Source organism: Dreissena polymorpha, chromosome 8 (assembly GCF_020536995.1).
Source record: "Dreissena polymorpha isolate Duluth1 chromosome 8, UMN_Dpol_1.0, whole genome shotgun sequence".
NCBI classification, from domain to species: Eukaryota; Metazoa; Mollusca; class Bivalvia; order Myida; family Dreissenidae; genus Dreissena; species Dreissena polymorpha.
In genome coordinates, this window is record NC_068362.1 from 40,496,538 (window position 1) to 40,517,631 (window position 21,094).

The 21,094-nt window shown below is 37.4% G+C and overlaps 1 protein-coding gene across 10 annotated transcripts in view; it reads right to left on the reverse strand.

The window, feature by feature from the left end:
* Positions 1 to 21,094, reverse strand: part of LOC127843238 (putative uncharacterized protein DDB_G0271606) — a 69,918-nt gene continuing 48,824 nt past the window's right edge. For 5 of the 10 annotated variants that reach the window (XM_052373101.1, XM_052373099.1, XM_052373098.1 and 2 more), the window contains 6 exons: positions 20,539 to 20,577; positions 15,705 to 15,887; positions 14,862 to 15,029; positions 14,024 to 14,200; positions 12,575 to 12,632; positions 1 to 3,620 (listed from right to left, as the gene is read on the reverse strand). In XM_052373101.1, the coding sequence (XP_052229061.1) occupies positions 3,439 to 3,620; positions 12,575 to 12,632; positions 14,024 to 14,200; positions 14,862 to 15,029; positions 15,705 to 15,887; positions 20,539 to 20,577 (807 nt within the window). In that variant the 3' untranslated portion in view covers positions 1 to 3,438. Of the gene's footprint in view, positions 3,621 to 5,137; positions 5,169 to 6,901; positions 7,011 to 8,241; positions 8,290 to 10,619; positions 10,647 to 12,574; positions 12,633 to 14,023; positions 14,201 to 14,861; positions 15,030 to 15,704; positions 15,888 to 20,538; positions 20,578 to 21,094 lie in introns of those variants that run through there. The other 5 variants (XM_052373100.1, XM_052373102.1, XM_052373103.1 and 2 more) reach the window with 5 other exon arrangements.

Consider the following 21,094-nt stretch of genomic DNA (forward strand, 5'->3'; position numbering starts at 1 on the left):
CATATTTAAAATATTTTATCACTTATGCAAAGTAATTAACAAACGCAATAAAATCAACATTTACCGATATATACACATAAATCCTGAAAAATCGATCAATAATACATAATTTCAAATACGCCCACTTCCAAATGCAACGTTGAAACATAAATATGAGAGACCAACTAATTCAATAAATATTATATACAAGAAACCAGAACTACAAACTTGCAATGTAAAGACCTAGAACCTTACTATATTAGGCCCATTTATCTAATCAATGAAAATGAATGCTGATATCATTGTTGACAGTAAATTTAACACTTTGATATGCCAGTTATCCATTTTAACAAAGAGAATTGCCATTTAAAATGAAATACCCCTGCATGCAACTTTGTCATGCAAGCTTCATACCTATGAAGTTTCACCTTTAAACATCATATTAAAGTCAAGATATGGCCTATTTCACAAAATTAAATTTTACACCAAATTCACTTATTCTTATGGCAATGTAGGCTACTTATGTCCAGTTCACTGGGGGGGGGGGGGGGATGACGCAGATGTAAGGTCCCCGATTCCACAAAATTTAAGTGGGATGGTATTTTTTCACACAAATGTTTCATTCTACCATGATGAAATGATCGGTTAATTATGATAAAAGAGACAAATCAACATAACCCATTAGACTAAATCAACAAGAATAACTTTACAGTTTTTATAACATTTACCTGTCCCCAATCCATTTTGCTGTTTGACAAAAAATTCATTACACAAAATGTGTGTCATTTATTAAATGCTCTACGTATATATTAATTAGCTTCTGTTTTCACATATAATGCATACAAATAGGCCATGCTCTGTGAAAAGGGGGTTTAATGAATGTGCTTAAAGTGCCATCCCAGATTATCCTAGCCTCTGCAGTCCGCACAGGCTAATCAGGGATGATACTCTCTGCTTTTATGATATTTTTCCTTTACAGACAGTTTCTTCCTAGCAAAAATCCAGTTAAGGGGGAAAGTGTCGTCCCTGATTAGCCTGTGTGGACTGCACAAGCTAATCTTGGACGACACTTAACGCACATGCATTAAACCCCCTTTTCACAAAGCGCGGCTCAAATACATTACCAAATGCATACATTTACCTTTAAAGTATCCCATGGATATCCGATATGGACATGATCATAATTATTAACAAATGATACAAAATGACCACAACAATGAATTATTCATTTGTCTTACACAATACACAAGTCTTTTCTCAATAAACACAGTGAAATGGATATGTACAAATGATGACGAAGAGCAGATTTTAAGATAATGTATCTTAAGTTTATATAAATCAATGGTAAAGTGACAGTTTACATTTTCCAAGAATGGTTTCCAATAAGATTGTAAAGTACGCTTTGACTGATTCAAATGTATGTGGATGTAATGCCACAAGAATTGTTCCCAAAAGTCATTACTCTTTAATTTTAACAATATACGTTTCCAATACAAAAACAAAACAAGGGACAAAATTGTCACAAAACCAGGTTTTCATTGTGAAAAAAAAATCTGATAAAGGGAGAAAACTCAAACTGAACTTTTGAAATGACCAAAAAAAATTAACCCCCTTTGTAAGTTTTTTTTTTTTTTTTAAATCTATTTTTAGTCGTGGCGACCTTGACATTGGAGATATTGACGTGATTCTTTCGTGGGACACACCGTCCCATGATGGTGAACAAATGTGCCAAATGATTTTAAAATCTCACAATGAATGACATAGTTATGGCCAGGACAAGCTCATTTATGGCCATTTTTGACCTTTGAACTCAAAGTGTGACCTTGACCTTGGAGATATCGACGTAATTATTTCGCGCGACACACCGTCCAATGATGGTGAACAAATGTGCCAAATGATTTTAAAATCTGACGATGAACGACATAGTTATGGCTCGGACAAGCTCATTTATGGCCATTTTTGACCTTTGAACTCAAAGTGTGACCTTGACCTTGGAGATATCGACGTAATTATTTCGCGCGACACACCGTCCAATGATGGTGAACAAATGTGCCAAATGATTTTAAAATCTGACAATGAACGACATAGTTATGGCCCGGACAAGCTTATTCCGCCAGCCCGCCAGCCAGCCCGCCCGCATTCGCCAATCTAATAACCAGTTTTTTCCTTCGGAAAACCTGGTTAACAATTGTCAAAGCAAACATTCTTTCTTAAGATATTTATAGTTTAGGAACAATTAAAAAAATCTTCAGCAATATGATAGAAGGCTACACCCTACCTTTATAATTGTTGCGGATTTTACCCAAAACACTACAAGTTTGAAATGCATGAACACAATAACCTCAAAACAATCATATTGATGCAAAACAGTAACAGTAGAGTGGTATATATAAACTACAAAATAACAAAATGTACATAACTTTCATCAATATTTAACACTTCATAATATTAAATCTGAAACATTGTGAGGATGAAAAGAATTAAGTGAACAAGAGTTACATTTTGTACTCAGTGATATTTAGTTATAATGCATGTGCAATACGTGTTCCCAGATAAGCCTGTGTATTCCAACACTTTACTTACATGCATTACACAACTTATCTCAGAGGTCGTCTGAAATACTGACATATTATTAAGATTTGTTTTTTAGCACAAAATTTATTGCTTGAACAAACATTTTATTTTTACCATTCAAAATTTATGTTTAATCTAGAACTTATCTGTTAACTGTTCTTGGTCACGAAAGCTCAGTGTGTGACCAATTGTAAGTTTTCTTTCCACAACCTCATTATTAACCAAAAATGTCTCACCAAATGTGCAATAAATGACTATCAAGAACAATAAAGTATTTACACAGACACAGAATTAACCTGTGTAATGCGAAAATGGATCTTAATATGTCATATGCAGTTTAGGTAGCTAAAGACCAGCCTGTGCATTGTTGTCCCTTAATAAGACTGCAAAACCTTTTGTGACTATATAGCAGACAGCATAACTCCTGACCAGATTGCACAGGTGCGCAGGCTGGGCTGCAGTTGCCCTGGCCGCATAGGGCATAAGACCCATTTTCGCATGATGTGGGTCACATATAATTATATGTCCTTTCATACCATCTGTAACTGCAAGGCTTATTATCAGGCTTTTCCCCAGGGTCTTTAAGCACAGTGGCATCCCTGTGCCTAAATTTCCAAAAAAGATTAGCCCTGTGCTTGAAATTTCATGAACACCCCTGTACCCAAATTTCCAATTATTATCCGTTTGTGCTTGTTTAGCTCTTAAATAATGTAGAAATTGATAAAGGACACATTAAATTAAGAAATAAATCTAAATCATTGTCAACTTTGGGTCTATGCCCCTGTGCCTTAACATAATTCTAAGTAAATGCCTCTTTCATCACAAGAAACATCCCACATGGAATGTACTCAGTTATCACAGCTGTAACGATGTCCGTTGCCCACTTCAGACACGGCGGAGAGATTGCATAAGTTTAGGTTTCTTTGTTTTGTCAGTTAAACTGGTGTAGATTGGTTTGTAAGCTTGTTTTAAGTTAGCTGACTTCGCCTCATTGTTGTTTGGTTTCATGGTGCTAACTGTTTGGTCTTTGTCATGGTTACGCTTCAAAGTAGATTTTAGGTTATCGCCTGGAAATGGAAATCAAACAAGTTTTACAATCAATTATTGAACTATTTAATTCAATTATTATGATAAATTATTAAATTCTTTTAATTAAGAAAGATGACTCAGTGATTTTTTCCTATCTTTGTGAAGCAGCCTTGGCCCCCTGATTTTGTGAAAAAGAGTCGCAAACTGCTAAAATTGTGAAAATTTGAGTCCCAATCTTCTTTCAAATTGTGAAAATTTTAGTTGCAACTTCTCAAATTTGTGAAAAACAGCCTTTCTTTAAGAAGGAAAAAGCCCTGTGAATTATAAAACATGTCATTCCTGAGCAATGTTTTCTCATACACAATGAACTAATCAGTTCATTAAATGTTAAGTTATATTTAACAATAGATGTGTTTGTCAGAAACACAATGCCCCCTATTGCGCCACTTTGAAGCCATATATTTGACCTTTGACCTTGAAGGATGACCTTGACCTTTCACCACTCAAAATGTGCAGCTCCATAAGATACATATGCATGCCAAATATCAAGTTGCTATCTTCAATATTGCAAAAGTTATGACCAAGGTTAAACTTTTGGGACACACATACAATGAATGAATGATTGATTGAATGAATGAATGAATGAATGTCTGACTGACTGACTGACAGGCCAAAAACAATATACCCCAGATCATTCGATCCGCGGGCATAAAAAACAACTTAATAATGTTAAGGCATTTAGTACAAATTTACATGCAAATTATAGAATAATGCTTGTAAGTAACTCAATAAACACAACTCAATTGATGTCACAGAAACAAATTTTTAACAATATTTATAATAACACTTATAATTTTAGTCTTATTACATAAATATATGTTGTTTAATTGCATATTCAAGACAAAAGACATCAAATGTTGCTGATTATATTCACATTATATTGATACATTATATTTATACATTACATGCTAAATTCAATTCATACATGATCTTCATATTTATACATCAAATTAATATATCATATTTATACATTACATTGATATATCATATTTATACATTACAGGCATATTTATACATTATATTGATATATCATATTTATACATAACATGCCTATTTATACTTTGTATTAATACATTATATGTTTACAGTTCAAGAAGATTTATATGGTTAGTATGAAGATATAATGTAATAGAGAGCGTAAGAAGCCAACAATTTTAACCCTTTGCCACTTAAATAAGTATTTTGACACATTTGTAGTCCCTAAGAAAGTAACATTTAATTAAATACCTTTCTTACCAGATTCAAGTTTTAAAGTCTTCATTTCCAACCCTTAGTTACTGATGAACAGCAAACAGCATAAAACCTGAATAGAATGTGAGTTACTCGCAGGCTGTTCTGGTTTTATGATAGTTGCAAGAAACATTTTCACTTTGCTTCTTATGGGGGAAAGGGTTAAAGCAGTATTTTCGCTTGTCAGCACGCTTTGGTACAAACTAGACTCTCAGACATAAAACTATAAAACCAAAACAATAGGCAAACTGTTAACTATAGCTACCATACGATGGGTGCGTTTTAATTTATGCCGGCTTTAAAAAGAAACTGAGCTGTTAGAAATATACAGAGGGAAATATTTTAACCCTTTCAGTGCGGGAACCAAATTTTGAAGGCCTTTGCAAACAGTTTGGATCCAGATGAGAAGCCACAGAACGTGGCGTCTCATCAGGATCCAAACTGTTTGCTATTCTGGTAATATTCTTTGAAAAAAATCGAAGAAAATGCTAATTTTAGAAATTAAGCAGACGACATTTTAGCAGACGACAAATTTCCCAGCATGCAAAGGGTTAAATAGAATCATATGAGCCTCATTCTGGAAAACTGAGAGTAATTCATGTGCGTAAAGCGTCGTCCCAGATAAGCCTGTGCAGTCCCAGATAAGCCTGCGCAGTCCCAGATAAGCCTGTGCAATCCGGAACGCCACTTTCAGCATAAACTGGATTTTCAATTACAAAAGACTTCCTTTAAACAAAAGATTCCATAAAAGAGTAAAGTGGTGTCCCTGATAAGCTTGTGCAGACTGCACAGGCTAATCTGGTACAACACATTATGCACGTGCATTTAGCCCTATTTTCCCAAAACGTGGCTCATATAATGATGAGAGGCAGCAATAAGCATGTAAAGAGATGTCATAACAAGGCCATGCACAAGGCTACAAATGTTGAGGATTTTCCTTTCAAAACATACCAGCTGCGATCTGGAAAAATTCGAACTTCATGCATGTACATAAAGAGTTGTCCAAAATTAGCCTGTGCAGTATGTATAGGCAAATCTGGGACAACACTTTTTTGTCTTATTTGGATTATCACTAAAAAGAGACTTCCTTTTAATTGAAAAATGTAATAGAGCAGAAATTGATCTCCCTGATTAGCCTGTGCCGACTGCACATGCTAATCTGGAAGACACTTTAAGCACATGCATTTAGCCCCATTTTCCAAGAGCGCTCCTCATATGTTCCAAGATGTTAACGGAAATCAGGCATTGTTTGGAGAAAAATGCACTAATAAAAGTTATTCAAGCAAAAGATTTAAGGTGGCATCAGGTAGACACAAAGTGTTCCTAAAAACAACATATTATTCTATGTAAATGTTTTCCTTGTCAGAATCTTGTTCTGATAATGTGTATATTTGTGTCAATATTTTCTTTTCATTTCTTGCATATTTTATTACTGCTTGCAGTAACTTATTCTGAGACATTGATGATTTGTGTACAATGAAGAGTTTACTGATGCCAAACTTACAGTGTAAGCAGATGTAAAATCCTCAACACTCACAACTTAAACATGTACAACAAATCTCAGACTCTGCAAAACCTGTCACAGCAAGATATTCGCCCATAAGACATTGCTCAACACTAACTACTTCAACATGCACAACCAATTTCAGACTCTGCAAAACCTGTCACAGCAAGTAAAGTTTCCTTAGGCATAGCTGCCCCCACAGTCCACGAATGCACCCATATTTCACTTTTGTATGCTTACATCAAAAGCTGTTTATTGCCAAACTTGACTTCTAACCTCTATGCGTGATCTTTACCTCTGAGGTCATGAGATGGGTGATACACTCAGTCTACTCTAGGTGGTCATTTGAGGTAAGTTATTTTAAGTAAATAAACAGTCACAGTCTGGCCAAGATGTTTTATGGCCAAAACTAACCCTTGACCTCTGAGTGTGACCTTGAGTAAACAATTGTTGTGTGAAGTGTTTTACAGAGTCTGAGACAACTAACAGCCACAATATATGCTAGCCTTGACCTATGACCTTCACCTCTTGTATTCATCATTGTCCTTGACACCACCAGCTTTATTGCCATTATTGTCATCATCACGATCATTATCTTTATCATCATCCTTATCATATTCATCATCATACCCATCTGAAAACATCTGAACTATGTTAATAACACAGCTCTGTTCTTGGAAAACAGGCCTTAAAGCATGAGGGAAAAGTGTGCAGTCTGCACAGGCTTATCAGGAACCATACTTTCTTTCTAAACTTGATTTTCACTAAGAAGAGACTTCCCTTTGATTGAAAATACTAGAAAAGCAGCAAGTGTCATCCCTGAAAAGCCTTTGCAGACTGCACAGGCTAATATGGGAAGACACTTCACATATAAGCATTAAGCCCTGTTTTCCCAGAACACAACTCAAATGGTAAAAACAGGTAACAAAAGCATAAAATAAAACGCAATTCTTAAAACAACATGAAACTGACAGTCACCACCATCATGTAAACCTCATTTCCAAAGGAATATTTGTTGTATAGCAAGGGCAATGATGGCATTCATTCTGATTTATAATAATCCCATCCCCTGCTAATTATTTCATGCATAGTGTCCACTTTCAAACTACAAACACCTCAAGTATATTTGAATTAGCTTTTCAAAATACACCATCATGCACAGCAGTCACCATTGAAGCTTTCAACATATGTGCATGATTTCAAATTCAATGCCTACTAGATGTCTATTGAAAAAGGTTAGACAGTGATTTGAGTTGCAGGCTTGTAAGCCAGTGTTGATAAAGCAAGACTCAGTGCTCCAGGTAGGATTTGAAAAGGGCAGGTTGCTAATTTGTCAAAATGCCATTTAAGAACACAGTGAAATCATCTCTGAGACATATTTGCAATAGATCATGTGTAATATGTGAACATAATTGAGTCGCACTCTGTGAAAAAAGGTTTCAATGCATGTGCGTAAAGTGTCGTTCCAAATTAGCCTGTGCAGTCTGCACAGACTTATCAGGGACGACAATTTGTGCTTAAACTGGATTTTTAAACTTTCTTCAAATTAAAAATATCATAAAAGCGGAAAGTGTTGCCCCTAATTAGCCTGTGCAGGTGCAGACTGCACAGGCTAATCTGAGAAGACACTTTATACACATGCATTAAACCCTCTTTTCACAGAGCACTGCCAAATTCATATTACATGTATTTCCATTTCCATTTAAACCAGTGTAACTACAATAATTAAGCTATTTTCACTGTGAAAATTTAGTCAAATCATTAAAACTTGTAACAAAAATGTTCTGTATGTGATCAGTACAAAAGCGGTAAGATGGGGAACCAAGGGGCAAGATGTTAGCTAGAGCACATAATTATGTAGAACACTTTCTGACTTTTATGAGACTGTATTATGTGTTTACCTGTGCTTTATTCTAAAAAAATAATCAGACAATTTTGTAAGTGTACATAATGGATGAAAAACTCTGCTTAAACTAATTGAGTTGATTTTTAAATAATGATGGGGACAATCAGCTGTTTATGCTTCACGATGGGGGAAAATCAGCTGTTTATACTTATCAATGGGGAACAATCAGCTGCTTATGCTTAACTATTGGGGACAATCAGCTGTTTATGCTTAACTATTGGGGACAATCAGCTGCTTATGCTAAACTATTGGGGACAATCAGCTGTTTATGCTTAACAAAGGGTTCAATCAGCTGTGTATGCTTAACAAAGGGTTCAATCAGCTGTTTATGCTTAACAAAGGGTTCAATCAGCTGTTTATTATTAACAAAGGGTTCAATCAGCTGTTTATGCTTAACAAAGGGGACATTCAGCTGTTTATGCATAACAAAGGGTTCAATCAGCTGTGTATGCTTAACAAAGGGTTTGATCAGCTGTTTATGCTTAACAAAGGGTTCGATCAGCTGTTTATGCTTAACAAAGGGTTCACTCAGCTGTTTATTATTAACAAAGGGTTCAATCAGCTGTTAATGCTTAACAAAGGGGACATTCAGCTGTTTATGCATAACAAAGGGGACAATCAGCTGTTTATGATTAACCAATGGGACAATCAGCTGTTTATGCTTAACCGAGGGGACAATCATCTCTTTATGCTTTACTAAGAGGACAATCAGCTGTTTATGCTTTACCAAGGGGACAATCATTTGTTAATGCTTAACCAAGGGGACAATCAGCTGTTTATGCTTAACCGAGGGGACAATCATCTGTTTATGCTTTACAAAGAGGACAATCATCTGTTTATGCTTTACCAAGAGGACAATCATCTGTTTATGCTTAACCAAGGGGACAATCATCTGTTTATGCATAACAAAGGGGACAATCAGCTGTTTATGCTTAACCAAGGGGACAATCAGCTGTTTATGCTTAACTGAGGGGGAAAATCATCTGTTTATGCCTTACTAAGAGGACAATCAGCTGTTTATGCTTAACCAAGGGGACAATCAGCTGTCACTTAACTCACATGCATTAAGCCCAGTTTTCCCAGAGCAGGGCTCAAATAAAGTACACACACCAGTATTGAACTATTGAGCAAGACTTTATGGACATATTTTACAAGTAGTTACTGAAGAGCAGGTTAATGTTATAGTTCACTCACACTGTCCGAACATCAAACATACCAACAATGATTATTTTCCCCAAAATTACAGCCTCTTTCAGACTGTTTCCCAATTGCAAACAACAAAAAAAGGCTGTTTGGCAATTGCAAAAAGTAATATTTTTTTCAAAAAAACTCTGCCCAATATTTCCCCCCCCTTAAAAATGCCAAACTTTTCCAAAAAACTAAATTATTGGTTTATTGCGTTTATCATACAGCAATTTAATTTGCTAGCACTTTATAAAATAAATTTTAGAAAGCAGTAAAACATGCACTTATCCACAAGTGGTACACTGTTATTTATAATCATATTACTAAATTTGTTAAATTATTCCCAATGTCAAGGTCTATCACACTAATATAAAAGTTAGGCAATCATATTATTTCTATATACAAAATAGCATGTGATGCATCTGGACAAAGTAGATAAATAACACAACCTGTGTTGTAGTTTTTTCATCATTTTGGGCATGGGGCAAGGGCCATTTGGATTTGGAAAATTTGCGTAATTTTTGCTAAAATCGGGACATTTGTGTTGGTTGTTTTCAAATACTATGACCATGTTTTCATCTTTGAAATGTATATGTAAAACTCCACTTAATGTTACTAGTTGAAACATATGTATAGCTATATTACATGGTGCAATAGGACATTTGCATTCAACTAAGTGACATTTGCATTGAAAAATAAATGTGCATGCAATGTCAATATTTACTGCAAGGATTTTTTACAAGGATTTCCTAATATTTAAGTCTAATTTTGATTGGAATCAGTATTTTTTGTTCATGAACACTATGGCATGACACAATTTACAATAATTTAAATGGTGATAAGCCACAGTACAACACAAATGCCATGCTAAGAACATGTTTTTATCTCCTGACTATTTCTGACTGCATTTCAACTTTATTATCAACATCAATTAACATGCTATTGTTGCATATCGCCCCCTTTGTGCAAACAGGTACCATGGGACATTGAAAAATTAGAATGCGCATGGTACCTTTTTGCACCAATTGGGCGATACATTAAACACTCTGAAATATGTTGGTTTTTTAATTCCCATTATTTGTGACTTACAATATGAACCTGCTCTACAGTAATTACATTTCTTGCACAAAACTTTAGTCATAAATTACAAACCAAAACTGTCAACATCCACTCAAAATTCTACAAATAGCAGGAACAATCATTAACACTTGTGTTTTGCAAATTTTATTATCAATTAATTTACTTGTTTTACAGTTTAGGACTACCATAGGATAACAAAACTACTGAAAATGCAGAATCAAATCAAGATGAATTCATCAATAAATAGCCTCCCTTGTCAATCAAAAGCACTCATTCTTTTAAGATAACCAAATTAAAATATTTGGCAAAATTATAAAGAGTGACAAATGCAGAATAGTTCAGCATGTTCAGGAAAGGCATGTACCCTCGGGTTAATGGTGCGCAATTTGATCAGGGAATATTTCATCCTTGTTCTGGGAAAACTGGGCTTAATGCATTTGTTTCAAGTGTCATCCCTGATTAGCCTGTGCACTCTGTACAGGCTAATGTTGGACAAAATTTTCCGCTTTTATGGTAATTTTTGTTTAAAGGCATTGCTCTTCTGAAAGCAAATGCTGTTTAGGCGTAAAGTGTTGGCCCCGATTAGCCAGTGCAGACTGCACAAGCTAATGGGGGCCAACACTTTATACACATGCCAGTGCAGACTGCACACGCTAATGGGCGCCAACACTTCATACACATGCCAGTGCAGACTGCACAAGCTAATGGGGGCCAACACTTCATACACATGCCAGTGCAGACTGCACAAGCTAATGGGGGCCAACACTTTATACACATGCCAGTGCAGACTGCACAAGCTAATGGGGCCCAACACTTCATACACATGCCAGTGCAGACTGCACACGCTAATGGGGGCCAACACTTTATACACATGCCAGTGCAGACTGCACAAGCTAATGGGGGCCAACACTTTATACACATGCCAGTGCAGACTGCACAAGCTAATGGGCGCCAACACTTCATACACATGCCAGTGCAGACTGCACACGCTAATGGGGGCCAACACTTTATACACATGCCAGTGCAGACTGCACACGCTAATGGGGGCCAACACTTCATACACATGCCAGTGCAGACTGCACAAGCTAATGGGGGCCAACACTTCATACACATGCCAGTGCAGACTGCACAAGCTAATGGGGGCCAACACTTTATACACATGCCAGTGCAGACTGCACAAGCTAATGGGGGCCAACACTTTATACACATGCCAGTGCAGACTGCACAAGCTAATGGGGGCCAACACTTTATACACATGCTAGTGCAGACTGCACAAGCTAATGGGAGCCAACACTTTATACACATGCCAGTGCAGACTGCACACGCTAATGGGGGCCAACACTTTATACACATGCCAGTGCAGACTACACACGCTAATGGGGGCCAACACTTCATACACATGCCAGTGCAGACTGCACAAGCTAATGGGGGCCAACACTTCATACACATGCCAGTGCAGACTGCACAAGCTAATGGGGGCCAACACTTTATACACATGCCAGTGCAGACTGCACAAGCTAATGGGGGCCAACACTTCATACACATGCCAGTGCAGACTGCACAAGCTAATGGGGGCCAACACTTTATACACATGCCAGTGCAGATTGCACAAGCTAATGGGGGCCAACACTTTATACACATGCCAGTGCAGACTGCACAAGCTAATGGGGGCCAACACTTCATACACATGCCAGTGCAGACTGCACACGCTAATGGGCGCCAACACTTCATACACATGCCAGTGCAGACTGCACAAGCTAATGGGGGCCAACACTTTATACACATGCCAGTGCAGACTGCACACGCTAATGGGGGCCAACACTTTATACACATGCCAGTGCAGACTGCACAAGCTAATGGGGGCCAACACTTTATACACATGCCAGTGCAGACTGCACAAGCTAATGGGGGCCAACACTTTATACACATGCATTAAATCTAGTTTTTTCCAGAACAAGGCTTATTTGGTTCAAAGGTAATCTAGCTGTAGGAAAATAAAGGAACCAAAAGTGCATTTAACTACCTACCATCTTCTTCTCCCATTTCTCCCATTTCATTTGGATTGTGTGGCTCCAAATTGGGATCCTAGAAAAAAAAATGAAGAACAAAATTCAATTCTCCTTTTTTCTTTGTTACCTCGCAACAAATTATGAAAGCGTCTTCGATTCCACATTCATTATTTTTCCCTCTCGAAACCAAAAGTTATCTCCAAAAAATGTATCCTGCATTTTAAAAATTAAATTTCATATAATTCATTTAGTTTTCAATTAAATTAAATAAACTTGTAACCATCTGAAAATTCAATGCACATTATTTTATGAACCCAATTGAAAACAACATCTCGGCTGTTTTCGGTAACAGACCAAAGGGCATGATAACATTGGAGTAAAGTCGTACCAATATCCTATTTACATTTGGGCCGTGCACTCTGAACAGGGGTTTTAATGCATGTGCGTAAAGTGTCGTCCCAGATAAGCCTGTGAAGTCTAACAGGCTAATCAGGGATGACACTTTCCGCCTAAATTAGATTTTTGCTTCAAAGAGACTTTCTTGAAAACGAAAAATATCATAAAAACGGAAAATGCTGTCCCTGATTAGCCTGTGCGGAATGCAAAGGCTTATCTGGGACCACACTTAGCTCACATGCATTGAACACATTTTTCACAGAGCACAGCCCATTTAGTTTAAACCTATTTTTTTTTAGCTTGATTGCAGCGAAAGCCTTAGGCTTATTGAAATGCTATCAAGTCCATTTCCTGGGCCTAGAACCAGTACTTGGTGTCTTTTGGGGAGATCTAAAGAACGCTCCCCTTGTGGGGATCGAACCCATAACCTCCCGATCTCTAGGAGGACACCATATCAATTACGCCACTGCGACCTATTTACATTTACCAACCCATATCATGAAAGTATTTCTTAATTTGGGACCAGGGCATTCCTATTATATGTCCCATCAAGAGACAATAACAATGGGACCTTTTTGCAAGGTAAAGTTGAACTTTTGAGGAAAATTGCAAATTTTTTAAATAATAATCTTGAGGACAGGAGCTCTTTTTGGTCCTTCATTACAATATAGGAATAGAGAGACAGAGTAGCAGTCTGGAAAAACTTGGCTTAATGCATGTGCTGAAAGTGTCATCCCAGATTAGCCTGTGCAGTCCACACAGGCTCATCAGGGAAGACACTTTCCGTCTAAGCTGGCTTTTCTTTTAGAAGAGACTTCCTTTAAACGAAAAATTCTATTCAAGCAGAAAGTGTCGTCCCTAATTGGCCTTCAGGCATATGCATAAAGCCCAATTTTTCCCAAAGACTTGCTTAGCTTATACCACTTAGAGGAACATGACTGTCATTTCTTGTACTTCCCATTATAATTTCATGCTGTTTTAATTAATTCGTAATATGTTTCAGATCTACATCATTTTAAATTAAAGATAAAAATTCTTAATATCAAGAAACAGTAGTCACTACTCATTTACCTGTAGATTGTTTCTCGCAGGTATCTGCATCTGTTCCTGTCTGTGGGAGTCATCTAGACCGGCCTGTGGGGGCATCTGGTTGTCTACCTGCCCATGCTCGGGCCGGTGGAATCTCAGAGCTTCATCCTTGCCTGGGCCCTGTCCATCATCAGCCCGAGGTAACCGGGGCTCCTGAACCTACCAACACAAGATAACTTTAAAACCTTGGCAAGTTTGCGGTTATTCAGGTTAAGTAGGTAAGTTGATCGAATAAAAACATTATAGGGAAAGCTACCGAACCATGTGGATTTTAACAACCGGTAAATTTAACCAAAACATTCACATAATAAATTGTCTAATGACATATTTTGCCCGAATTGTCAAACGACGATTTCGTTAACAAACTTAATGGCTGCCTTACACAGCAAGATGAATGCAAGCATATGAGCCAAACAATTTTCATTTCTAGAAAGGAGGTTATTAAAACATCAACATCAGGGCCTCATCCTTCCATCATCAGGCTAGGGTAACCGTGGCTCCTGAACCTGCCTGTGGGGTAACACACACATATCATATCATTTGAGCAACTGGAGTTTCACATCTAAAATTAAAAAAAAAAAATCTTGGACATTCACGTTCATGAATTTCTAATTAGAAAAACTTGAAGAGTCTACATCAGTCATTTCCCAGTGTGTTTGAATTAATTTTTTAATGAATCAACCCACGAAATCAACTAAAATTAATTTCCCACGAATATTGATTTTACATTACTTCAAAATGCCTGTGATACCCATCCACACCCAGCTGTGATACCCATCCACACCCAGTGAGATTACCACTCTCAGCAAACATCCCCTACCTGTAGGTTTACAGGCCCCTGGTTCTCTATACGGTTGTCATGTTCAACAGCCCCATTTTCAGGGTCACGACCCTGGTTGCCATGGTTATCTTCCACCACTGAATCCTGGGGGTGAAGGTTGGGTTTATTGATCTGATGCTGCTCGGGGTAGTCTACCTTGTGCTTGTCCTTCAAACACACAAATACGCTGTTAAACACTTGGGCCGTGCTCTGTGATAAAGGGGTTTAATGCATGTGCGTAAAGTGTTGTCCAAGATGAGCCATTGCGATCCACACAAGCTAATCAGGGACGACACTTTCCGCATAAACTGGAACTTTGCTAAGAAGAGACTTTCTTTAAACAGACAATATCATAAAAGCGGAAAGTGTTGTCTCTGATTAGCCTGTGCAGACTACACAGGCTAAACTGGGACAACCATTTATGCACATGCATTAAATCCCCTTTCCACACAGGGAAGCTCAGTTATATTCGCTGGCATGCAATTTCGTGATTTTTCAAAATCCTTTTTGAAGGTTATCTTACCAACCAAAATACAAAAACTTGATTTAAATCAGACTTAAAATAATTATTTGGTGATTGGTATTCATGTTCTTTCTATGCAATGTAAAAGCGTTTATGTTGATCAGCATGAAATGTTTTGGTTTTAAGATATGTGTTTATTAAGTTCACACATAAAATTCATGGATTTCTGATTTTGGTGAATTATAGAGGACTTAAAATTGCTCATTTTCCGATGTGTTAGTATTAAATTCTTGGTGCGATTCAACCACAAAAATCAAAGAAAATTCATGTCCAACAAATAATGATGTTTTAATTTAGAGTATGATAATTTAAGGACTTACCCCTTGGGGCCCAGGTTTCCCCTGACTGCCAAGCTTGTCCCTACTAATGTAGTTGTCCTCCTTGTCGGCCATCTTGTTTGGGGGCACCATCTGGTGCTGTTGTTGTTGTTGCTCCAGCAGTCCGTGGTCCACGGGGCGGGCCTTTGTCCTCAGGCTGTCTAGTATGGACTGCAGACCGGGCGCCTGGAGATACATCAGAGATTAATCTATAGGTCTAGTATGGACTGCAGACCTGGCGACTGGAGATACATCAGAGATTAATCTATAGGTCTAGTATGGACTGCAGACAGGGCGCCTGGAGATACATCAGAGATTAATCTATAGGTCTAGTATGGACTGCAGACAGGGCGCCTGGAGATACATCAGAGATTAATCTATAGGTCTAGTATGGACTGCAGTCCTGGTGCCTGGAGATACATCAATCAGGGATTAATCTATAGGTCTGGTACGGACTGCAGTCTTGGCGCCTGGAGATACAGCAGTAAGAGATTAATCTATAGGTCTAGTATGAACTGCAGACCTGGCGCCTAGAGATACATCAGTCAGAGATTAATCTATAGGTCTAGTATTGACTGCAGACCGGGCGACTGGAGATACATCAGAGATTAATCTATAGGTCTAGTATGGACTGCAGACCGGGCACCTGGAGATACATCAGAGATTAATCTATAGGTCTAGTATGGACTGCAGACAGGGCGCCTGGAGATACATCAGAGATTAATCTATAGGTCTAGTATGGACTGCAGACCTGGCGACTGGAGATACATCAGAGATTAATCTATAGGTCTAGTATGGACTGCAGACCGGGCGCCTAGAGATACATCAGTCAGAGATTAATCTATAGGTCTAGTATGGACTGCAGACCGGGCGCCTGGAGATACATCAGAGATTAATCTATAGGTCTAGTATGGACTGCAGTCCTGGCGCCTAGAGATACATCAGTCAGAGATTAATCTATAGGTCTAGTATGGACTGCAGACCGGGCGCCTGGAGATACATCAGAGATTAATCTATAGGTCTAGTATGGACTGCAGACCGGGCGCCTGGAGATACATCAGAGATTAATCTATAGGTCTAGTATGGACTGCAGACCTGGCGCCTGGAGATACATCAGAGATTAATCTATAGGTCTAGTATGGACTGCAGACCGGGCGCCTGGAGATACATCAGAGATTAATCTATAGGTCTAGTATGGACTGCAGACCTGGCGACTGGAGATACATCAGAAATTAATCTATAGGTCTAGTATGGACTGCAGACCGGGCGCCTGGAGATACATCAGAAATTAATCTATAGGTCTAGTATGGACTGCAGACCGGGCGCCTGGAGATACATCAATCAGAGATTTATCTATAGGTCTGGTATGGACTGCAGTCCTGGCGCCTGGAGATACATCAGTCAGAGATTAATCTTGGTCCATGCTCTGTCTCTATTACACACATTTAAATCAGAAAACAAGAGATGTGTTTGTCAGAAACACAATGCCCCCTATTGCGCCGCTGTGAAGCCATAAATTTGACCTTTGACCTTGAACGATGACCTTGACCTTCACCTTTAGCCAGGGATCATATTTTCCCGCTACATCAATCAGTCCGGATTTAAATGGAGAAAAAGTGTCCGAAAATTTATATCCAAAATCATGACAAATAACGTTAAAATATATACCATTGATTTTGCTATTCATGAAGATTATACATGGTATAATAAATGTACAAGTTAAATTCCCTTAGGCATTATTTTTAAACGGAACATATGAGTTTTCTCATTTTGTTTTGTCATTTGCTATTTCATTGACATTGGTTGTTTCATGTGCTGTTTTATCTGACTGTTTTTCATCGTTGTCAATATTATTAGTCTGTGTAAATCTATACCGATGTTTTAAATCGTTGTCAACTCGATAATAGCTTACAAACATGCATTGAACCAAACAAATGTCTGTGCGTAGGTTTGTTACTGACAATAACAAAACCAAATAGTAAAGAAATAATTCATGTACGTTATAGTTTGTAGTCGAATAACCCACGGCCGATAGTTTAGATGCGTAGGGATCAAATGATTTGAAACCACGCATCTAAACTTTCGGTCATGGGTTATTCAACAACAAACAATAAAGAACACAAATTATTTTGATTCTAACACGATTTTTACTGAAGATTTATACAATGTATATTATTTTTCTTGTGTACTATTTTATGTGAAGTTCTGCGCATAAAAATAACTTTCGGCTGTTCTGTCGATCAGATCCGCGACTTTTATTTATTTATTGCCGAATTATTACGCTGGTGGAAAATGTATTGGCATATTTTGTTTAAAACAGCACGTGCTTTCAGTGTATAAGGTCCGCCCACAATTATTGCAGAATATCCGATTTTTTTCTTTGTTTATATGACAGTTTACTGTATCATGCATGAAATTCACAATTTCCACTAGTATAACATCGAGGTTTGTATCTCCGAAAAAACTGTCAAAGATTTTATCCTGGACGAGTACACCTAACGGACCGATTGTGCTAGGTATAAGCCAGTGAAATTATCGATTGATATTGACTGCAGCAAATAGTTTATCACACCTAATCGAGATAAGAATGTAATTAAGGTGTGCACTGTGTAATCGATTTCATGACATGGGAATTTTAGCAAACAGAATCAGACCGACTGTTTGGGATTTTCAATCGGTCTTTCATGACATCAATCGGTCTAGGACCGACAAAACCGACAAAAATATGATCCCTGCCTTTAGCCACTAAAAATGTGCAGCTCCATGAGATACACATGCATTCCAAATATCAAGTTGCTATCTTCAATATTCAAAAAGTTATGACCGAACTTAAAGCGGGTATATATGATTTTTTATATGTGTTTAATTGTAATATATTGATAAAATATGTTACAATAACACAAAATAGGCAAGAAAACTTATACATTAAAGCCGAATTTCATAAAATGCAGCAAAGACAAATTAGCGCCCTGAGCCGATAGTGACGTACATTATTTCCTACAATAACCGAAGCATTCGTCTTTGTATTAGGATCGGAGATAGTGTTCGTGTGTCGTATGAATAGATATCGTTGCAGGAATTCATATAAACCGTTAAACTAAGTTTAGATGCACATCGTACGTGTATGGTATACATGCTGGCGAATTCGGCTGTACAGCCGTTTTCAATTTCAGAATTTAATATCTGGCTTATTTCACATTTTTCAACACATGTTCTTCTTAACTTTTACACATGTTCTTCTTAACTTTTATTTTAATTTATATTGAAATATATATATATAATAAGTTTTTTACACAGTTTATATAAATTCATAAATATTTGACAAAATCGTACATACCTGCTTTAAATGAAGGTTTAAGTTTTAGGAACAAAAAATACAATGATATTTGACCTTTGACCTTGAAGGATGACCTTGACCTTGACTTTTCACCACTCAAAATGCGCAGCTCCATGAGATAAATTTGCATGCCAAATATGAAGTTGCTATCTTCAATATTGCAAAAGTTATACAAGTTTAACCAAGGTTAAAGTTTTTTGACACACACAATGACTGACACAATGACAGACAGACAGACAGGCCAAAAACAAAATACCCCCCATCGATAGAATAAAAAAGAAATATGAGGGTCCTAGAGAAAGCATTCAAACTCGTGTGGTGCTGGTCACGCATTACGCTTCTACACAAAACTTTTTCATTTTCTATCAGGCCCCAAGGTGCTTACAGGTAACCAATAAGTGTATTCATAAAATGACTCTGGTGTTTCTTCAAGAGCCTAGTTAAAAATTGTGTATCTTCTGTGTTTAAAGCTATATGCAACATAAGAAAATATATCTTGTGACCTCAAAATCAATAGGGGTCATCTGCAAGTCATGATCAATCTACCTATGAAGTTTCATGATCCTAGGCGTATGCGTTCTTGAGTTATCATCCGGAAACCATCTTACTATTTAGGGTCACCGTGACCTTGACCTTTGACCTAGTGACCTCAAAATCAATAGGGGTCATCTGCAAGTCATGATCAATCTACCCATGAAGTTTCATGATCCTAGGCTTATGCGTTCTTGAGTTATCATTCAAAAACCATTTTACTATTTCAGGTCACCGTGACCTTGACCTTTGACCTAGTGACCTCAAAATCAATAGGGGTCATCTGCGAGTCATGATCAATGTACCAATGAAGTTTAATGATCCTAGGCCCAAGCGTTCTTGAGTTATCGTCTGACAACTACCTGGTGGACGGACCGACAGACCGACCGACCGACAGACCGACATGAGCAAAGCAATATACCCCCTCTTCTTCGAAGGGGGGCATAAAAAATGAGCAATACAACTTGTTTTGAGCTCAAAATAAAGTGTCCTCCAAGTCAATTGTGTTTACAAACAATCAGTTTATTTACATTGCTGTTTACTCGCGAAAGAGAAAGTGAAAGTGACTCAGGTCACCAAAAATATAACGACAACTTTAAACGTTTTCCGGTATCACTCACAAAGTAGGTCTTTTCTAAATGGTTAAAACGTTTGTAGTGATCTAATAAGTTACTTTCTGCTGGTAAAAAGTTGTTAAAATAGAATTAAAATAGATTTTTTTTCGCCTATTTTTAGCATATGTCAACGTTCTGAGGCTACACATCATGTTAGTTGCAAAAATGTAAACATTTCTTCCAATTATGAGACGGGTTTATCTTCCATAATTCTTGACAACGTTGTACCTAAGCTGTATTATTAGCAGTTTTTATGCAAGAGTAACTGAAATCAGGTAAAAATTAGACCAGTTGATATGTATAATAATTGGATTTGTGACCTTTATAGAGCCTTTAATGAATTCAGGTAACTAACCTCTTTCAAATCATTATTCTTCCCTAGTTCATCTTGAGTCTGCAAAATACAAGTAAGAATTCAATAAGATTAGATATTATATGAATATACAACATACAATAAGCTCATTATCCTTGTCATAGTTTTTTTAACAGCCTAAGCATTGGTAGGCAAATAAACTTTTCTTATTGAGCAGAAACTGTTTTCCTATTTTTTAGCAAAAGGAGCATCGACCCAACTAGCCCTAAATACAATCAAAGGGTATCAAACTTAGAGATTATCAACAACAAATGATTTTCTCAGTAAGGCAGTTATGAGCACGAAACATGGCTTGTTTTCCATCAGTGAGAATGGCCGTTTTTCACAATTTCAAAAAGTTCAAGACTCAAATTTTCACAATTTCAAGAAGTTCACTACTCAAATTTTCACAATTTTAGAAAGTTTGCGACTCATTTTTTTCACAATTTTGAACAGTTTGCGACTCATTTTTTCACTAAATTGGGGCCCAAGGCCACTTCACAAGAACAGGAGAAGCCCTGGGCAACATCATGATGCCAGGTTTTCAACATCTTAGTTA